At 44.2% G+C, this 7,454-nt stretch overlaps 1 protein-coding gene across 3 annotated transcripts in view; it reads right to left on the reverse strand.

The window, feature by feature from the left end:
* Positions 1-6,774, reverse strand: part of samd11 (sterile alpha motif domain containing 11) — a 50,780-nt gene extending 44,006 nt beyond the window's left edge. The window contains exons 1-2 of one of the 3 annotated variants that reach the window (XM_040153126.1): positions 6,075-6,774; positions 4,749-4,840 (exon numbers count right to left, since the gene is read on the reverse strand). In XM_040153126.1, coding sequence (XP_040009060.1) covers positions 4,749-4,840; positions 6,075-6,774 — 792 coding nt within the window. Of the gene's footprint in view, positions 1-4,748; positions 4,841-5,767; positions 5,851-6,074 lie in introns of those variants that run through there. The other 2 variants (XM_040153127.1, XM_040153128.1) reach the window with 2 other exon arrangements.
* Between the last annotated feature and the right edge of the window lie 680 nt (positions 6,775-7,454).

Here is a 7,454-nt window from a genome sequence, read left to right on the forward strand (position 1 = left end):
TATATATATATATATATATATATATATATATATATATTTATTTTTTTTTATACTGAAAAGATAAAATCGGACAATATCTGCATTGTCAACAGATGCGACTCAACAAATCAGATTTTTCATTTCTCAAAAGATGAGTATGGAGAGTATCCCCAACCATGAGATCAGACACCTTATCAAGCAAAACTCCTATAGGTGCAAATGTACTTGCAAAATAAATCTGATCCGATTCTAGATAACTTTGTGTGTGCATGTGTGTGGTTTATGTACAGACTTCAGGCAACACTTGGTTGTTCAAGGCCGTGTGAGAGATAGAGAAAAAAAAGTGAGAAAGCACTGTAGGGCAGACAGGCATGCGACCAAGTCCCCCGCCTTCAAACACACACGCACACACACAGACACACACACACTCTCCAGCACCCTTGGCCCCCACGCGCTGAGCCGAGCGGGCAGTTGCAGCCCAGTGGAGCGGCACAGGGCAAGGAGGGAGGGATGGGGGAGCAGAAAGGGGAGGGGGTGAGGTGCACAGAGGGCGAGAGGCGGTGATGTGGAGGGGAAGGAGTGGGGGGGGGGCAGTTGGGCGGCGCTGTGAGGTCAGTGGCGGTGCAGTCAAGCATGCCAGTCCGCCTCTAGGTCGCCCATTTCCCTCTTGTTTCTCTCTCTCCTTCCTCCTCCAATATTTTCTCTCTGTCTCTCTCTCAGTGTTTGGATAGGCCCGCCGAGGCCGCCACAGGGGAGCTTTATAGACAGGTAACGACTGGGTCGTTCTCTTCCCTGGCAAACACAAGGGAAGTGGAGGCGAGCACCAATTGTGGTTGGCAAATTAAACTCGTGTTTTCTGTTGTTTTGGTCCCCACAGGACTAAAATTTGAACCGGACAATTACTAAGTGTGTTAAAGTTCAACACACTTGAAATAGGTCCATTAAATACACTAGGACAATTAACTACATATACTCCTTGGTGAGGTTTAGACAAATCACACACAACTTTACACACAGCTACACTTGATGAATAAAGGCACATAAAGGTAAGGTTATCCATCTCTAACAATGTTAGTAATAAATAAAATGAGTTACAAAAATAAACACAAACCAAAAAAAATTCTATATATTTACCTTGGTTTACATCTACAGTGTATACAGATTATAATGATCAGCAAACTCAAAAGTTATCTACTTTCTAACAACTACATCGCTGACAAAGTTTAATAATAATCAAAAACTGAATATATAACCATACAACATTGATGACTTTTACTTCCTCGTATTCATGGGTTTATATTCACTATCTGTGTGCTTGTCTGAATGTATTGATAAATGTATGAAAGCAAAACTATGACAATACAGTACTGTCTGCAAAGGCCTGATGTGGCAGGGTAAACCTGCAACTATCAGAGGAAATCACATGGCGAAAAAGAAACGCAAACACGGTTTTGTGCACGTGAGCGCACAGACACTAACACGCACACACCATGTTGGGAGGAGGGTTTTTTTAGAAATATCACATATGGCTTTGTCGTGATAAACCACATTTGGCTGATAGACGGATGCTCCAACTTAAATTAGCAACCTTTTAACAGGGTCCACACCCAAACACACATACTACACATACACTCATTCAGTGTGAAAATATGTGCAACACTTAAAGAAGCTCACACACACATACACATTCAGCTCTATCAATCGCTGGCATCTCGCTGAAATTGACGCTAGTGGAAGCTAATGGCTAATTAACTAAATTAAACTGTTTATTTTAACTGAATTATTAATAGACAGAAAGACGGCAAGGGGCATGAAAGTGATTTCGCATACATGTGTATGCAATGGTTACTTAATTTCTATACGTCTGACACACATTCAAATTTGTATTGATCTCTATCAGCAAGATTAAGACCCACAGTGAGAGAACAGCTCATTTGAGGCTCACTTAATCTCTAATTTGTCTAATACAAAGAGAGATGCACACAAAAGTGCACAGATACACTCCACGTGATCACAGTTCTGCACACTTCTGGGCCAGTGACCGATTCCAGTGTTACCATAGCAACGTAGCATGAGCAACATGCATGCAAGCACGCACACAAACGACACATACAACAGAAGAAGTGTGCAGAAGGTAGCTGATCTACGAAGCCAACATTAGTTAAATGCTTAAGTGTGTATGCCTGTATTTATGCATAGATGTGTTAGAGAGTGTGTGTGTGTGTGTGTGTGTGTGTGTGTGTGTGTGTGTGTGTGTGTGTGTGTGTGTGTGTGTGTGTGTGTGTGTGTGTGTGTTAAATTCCACTTTGCAAGACGAGCCCTTGATTGGAGGAGGTCTTTACGAGCCGGAGGAGGGGAGTGTAATTTCCTCCCGGCCTCCGCCAGTTCCGCTGAAATAACAGAGCAGAGGAAGCCCAGCTCTCCCGGGAGGAGACACGCATGTGCACGCACACAAATGAACACACACATGCACACACAGCAAGCAGGCAAGTCAGCCAGCCATCACAATGACAAATAATCACTGACATGCACACTGAAAAACACACATGTATGTACAGACAAAAACACACACATACAGAGCTAAGAATTAAGTTCAACATGCACACATAATCTTGATTATTATACTTTATACATGTCATAGACATGACACGTACGGTCCCTGACCCAAAGAATAAACCACATCTAACAACTTCAAGGGGTAACTTTAATAATAGTTAAATAAAAGTAGAGAGAAATCATTTAAGCACCTGATTATCACATAATAACAGGCTTAATAGAAAGGTAGCACACCTTAACAGCTAGTCATTAACAGTGTATCAATCACAAACTGATTTAATTTCAGAGTGTGGATAAACATCATTATGATCATATTTAAATTCTAAACTGTTGAATGTAACAACAGTTCAGTTTGTGTCGTGTCATTATAAACAGCTTGTGCCTGGGCCAACAAAGCAAATTAACTTCCACAAGTTCTGAACAGGCAGGTGAAATGTCTTCCCACCAGCTGCTGCACTTTTTTATGATCGCTTGCCTCATGCCTATAGCGAAACAAGATCACTCAAAGTTCAGCCGTCAAACTTTCAAAAATAAATGTCTGCATGAGGTAATTTGTGTCAGTAGGCAGGTATGTAGTGTGTGTGTGAGTGTGAGTGTGAGTGTGAGTGTGAGAGTGTGTGTGTGTGTGTGTGTGTGTGTGTGTGTGTGTGTGTGTGTGTGTGTGTGTGTGTGTGTGTGTGTGTGTGTGTGTGTGTGTGTGTGTGTGTGTGTGTGAGTGTGAGAGAGAGAGAGCTCATTGGTGAGGCAGTGCTGGCTACCATGCCCTGAGGGGAGTCAGAGGGGAGGGAGGGAGACGCCAGTACAGGCCATACAAGTCCCGCTGCCTTCCCTCCTCTGCCTAACCCTCAACGTCTCACACAGAACTGCCAACATACTTAGCCTGTGTGTGTGGATGCGTGTGTGTGAATGGGTGTCACGGTGGTATGCACTTGGTGCGTTAGACGTCAGGCTTCAACGCCAGACAAGGAAAGGAAGAGAGGGAGAGAGGGAGAAAAGGCTACAACAACAACCTTAAGGCTCTCATATCCCTGCTTACGTCAATAACAAAGTTTTACTCCGTCACAACTATAATTGAAGTGGAACTGTACAAGCCCTTACAAGCCAAAAGCCAATCACTCTGATATCTGTAATGGGCCTAAACACAAGCAAACATGCTCAGATTCTCAAATCCTTCTGTAAAAAATAAGACATGAGCATTTCTACTATCTGCTTTCACTGCCCTCAACCTTCTCAGGCAATTCGTCTTGGCTGAATCCTGTGTTAGGGTATAGGTCTTCATTCTTGGCTGTGAAAAATGTCACCAGTTTACCTGTATCACTCAAACACCTCCGGCTTATCTAAACCGCCTTTGCCTTGCGTGCCTCGCACACAATAATCAGCAGTAGCCACGCTCAGTAGCTCACTAAGCCTCTTACACCCTTCCCTCAAGATTAGTGCTTGGGAGCGACGACAGATGCGCTTCGTGGTGATAAAAACACACACAGACACACACACAAAGACACACACATACACACACACACACACACACACACACACACACACTCACCCACTGTTTCATGCATGTAGAGCTGGGTGACACGACACAAATATCGCAATGAAATATCAGTGTGCCTAGTCTTGCTTTCACACAGGCTAAAATTAAATTAAATTATAGGTTATTGATATGGTTTATGAGGGGAAAAAAATGAAAAACAAAGCATTAAAAATGAGGGTCTGTACAGATTGTCCCTTTGGAGACACATTTGCGATTTTGGGCTACATAAATAAAACTGCCTTTACTTGATATAGCAGCCAAGCAGGTGCAAACATTCATCATTAATTTAACTTAAGAAAAATGAAAATAAAAAAATCGTTTGTATTGCTTAAACTATAAAATACTAATTTAAGGCTTTATCACAATATTGCCAGACCAAATACCAGGCAATATCTAGTCTTTTAACACAAATATTTGTAGCATATTAATTGATCTCCCAGCAATGTCTGCATGCATTGTGCTCTTTGACAAGTTACAACCTTCATCAATGAGAATTCCTGACCACCACACTTATCAATCCAGCATCTTTTGACCCTACATTTCCACTGCAAAGAAGTTGTCCTCAAGTCAAATAAAAACTACATTTCCCAAGTAGCTTCTACTAGTTACCACATTTACACAAGTAGAGAAAGGGAGTGCAGCAGTAACACCAGTAAGACAGAAGATGAAATGTCCTTACCACTGGAGATGAAATTCGACAACCAGGACAATCACAGATTGGAGGGTGCACCTGTAAGATTCCTTTGGACATGAGAGTCTTGAGACTTTTCCCTGGGAAAAAAAAACCAAAAGACACTTTCAGGGAATGTGTACCAAAGATGTTCTCCAGCCAGTAAATGCATCCCCTCCGTGACAATGCATGTGATAAGATATTATCAACTTATCAACATACTTGAGGAATGGGCCTGTTTCTTCAGTCCATCATCTCAGGAATCAAAGTTTTCAAGACAAATCTCTTTTTTCTTTTCTTTTTTTTTTTTAAATCATCCAATAAACACAGTATATAACTGGAGGAGTCAGTACCTGCAGACAAACTTGACTTATCTCTCTACATTTTTGCCACGAACTCTAATTCTACCCAAAGTCCTGTGTGGTGAGAGACAGAGACAGCAACCTACTGTCATCTGTCTATAGGAATCGGGATATTAAAGTATCAGACTATCATTTTTGATCTGGGGGCGTCCCCCCCCCCCCCCACACCACCACCACCACCACCACACACACACACACACACACCTCATAACCCGTGTAAGCTCTGCTTGAATAAGTTCGTGTGTGCTTGAGTGTGTGTGGTAACGGGGTGCGCGCGCGCGATTATTGGATAAAAAAAAAAACTGTCAACATAAATGTCAACATAAGAAATACCGGAACAATATCATTGCATCGATGCTTTCAGTGTTGTGCCGAAACGTTGAAAAAAAAAAAAACACCTACAAAATGCGTCTATGGACAAAAGCGCCTGTACACGTAATATTTAGCTGAAAACTTGATTCGGTTGCAAATCTTCCCATTAAAACCGGACTTTAGTGTTGAATAGTCAAACAAAACGCTAATTTTCCGAATCTCTCTCAAACCTAACATACGATGCATAAAAGTGTCAACACCCATGCACAAGTGCAACTTCACTAAACGGAACGATTCATCACATAATGAGGAGAGGGGGGGGGGAACAATTTGAACTGCCACACATTGAATTACCTATGTCCAACTTTTCACCTCAGTTCCGTTGCAGTGTACTCCAGATGCCCCGGTTCGGTGTACGATCGCAGCCCAAACTCTCGTGTCAGAGCCTCCGAGTGTATGTGGAGGGTACGCGCCCTGTCTCATCTGTCTCCTTACGCACTGGCTGCTGTAACCCTTTCACTCCAAAAACTCAGCACCGAACCACGAGACCCAAGTTTTTGTTCTGTTTTTTGACCCGGAATTTCTTCCAAAAAGTGTTTAATTAATGGTAAAATGTCCCTCTCTACCCACGAACCGCGAGGACAGCGGAGGTTGTTCTTACCTTTGTGTCTTATACTCCGTTTCCAGTCTTTGGCAGTCTCTCGTCCACTGACAAACTGGAACTCATTGGGGGTGAGCCACTCGCCCCTGTATTTAATTGAAGGTCCTTTACTACCTTGACACAGTTTATTGATATAAAGCAAAGCCTTGTTTTCCCCGCACTCCACCTCGATGCACGGCTCCCCGTTGTCGAAGAAGGGCTGAAAGTCGGGGATGGAGGAGAACCTCTCCAGCATTAAGTCGTCCGTGTGATGGTGGAGATGCTGGTGATGCAGCGCCGAGTCGTGGAGCCCCAAGTACGCGCGGTGATGGGCGAAAATGTGGTCGTAGGGCGGCGGATGCGGGGTCACCACGGGGATAGCGGTGGCATTTAAAGGGGCCAGGTATTCGGACTGGTTAAAGGCAGTCAATGCCATGTCGTCTCCATCCAGCCTCTCCTTTTTGATGGCAGGCATGTTAGTGGGAGCCGAGCGCCGATAACAAGTGAAAAGCCGCCCGCCCGATCCAACTTGAGCGTCCTCTCCGTCTGTGAGTTGGGCTGACCCAGACTTGGAGACGCGCCGCTCGCTTTTACGCAGAGCCCCCGTGTCGCCGTGAGACAGCGGTCTGCTGAAGTTGCCGGATAGATTCCCATTCAGTAGTTTCCAGCTCGCAGCGGCAGCAGTGCTTTCCGCCAGCCTCAAAGATCCTACCTCCCACATCTAATCACACTCGCTCTGTTAATACCTGACATGCTGGGTAGCCCTGAGCCCCGGACATAATGTTGCCTACGGTGATCAGCGCCAGTCGCAGCTACACGTCATGTCTCTTATTGCTCTGCCTCTGGGGAAATCAGAAGTAAGAGATTGTTGTTGTTGTTTTTCCCCCCTTTAATTTTCACGGAGAAGAGGCAAATTTTTGAATCGGCTGTGCAATCGCATACGAGCAACGCACATCGAATCAGTTATGGGGAGTTTACGTGTGGCCAAGATAGAATTTAACAGCCCATAAAGACACTTGAAAAAGAAACTGATCACAGTGCATTTCTCCTGTTTAGGCTAATTACACTAATGTGGCATATGGCACTCATCAGAAACATAAGCTAAACACATCGGGCTTGGTATCCCGGAGTAGTATTTGCGCAACATTAATATACAGTTGAAAGTTTGGAGAGAGTTGTTTTTTTAACGCCTGTGTATGTCGTTGAAGTCACGCTGAAGTTCACAGACTCAGACCAAACAAGATTTGCACTCTCCGCCGCTTCTCAACTTGGCCCATTTAAACAGGGGAGGCTCGGCGAGAGCCACAAAGAGGAGGGGGGGGGGGGGCTGCGAGGGACGGCGCTTCGGTGCTCAAATGGAGGAACCATCATTAGTCAGGAAGTGAACCGTCATTTCCACCC

This window comes from Xiphias gladius, chromosome 18 (genome assembly GCF_016859285.1).
Source record: "Xiphias gladius isolate SHS-SW01 ecotype Sanya breed wild chromosome 18, ASM1685928v1, whole genome shotgun sequence".
Lineage (NCBI taxonomy): Eukaryota > Metazoa > Chordata > Actinopteri > Istiophoriformes > Xiphiidae > Xiphias > Xiphias gladius.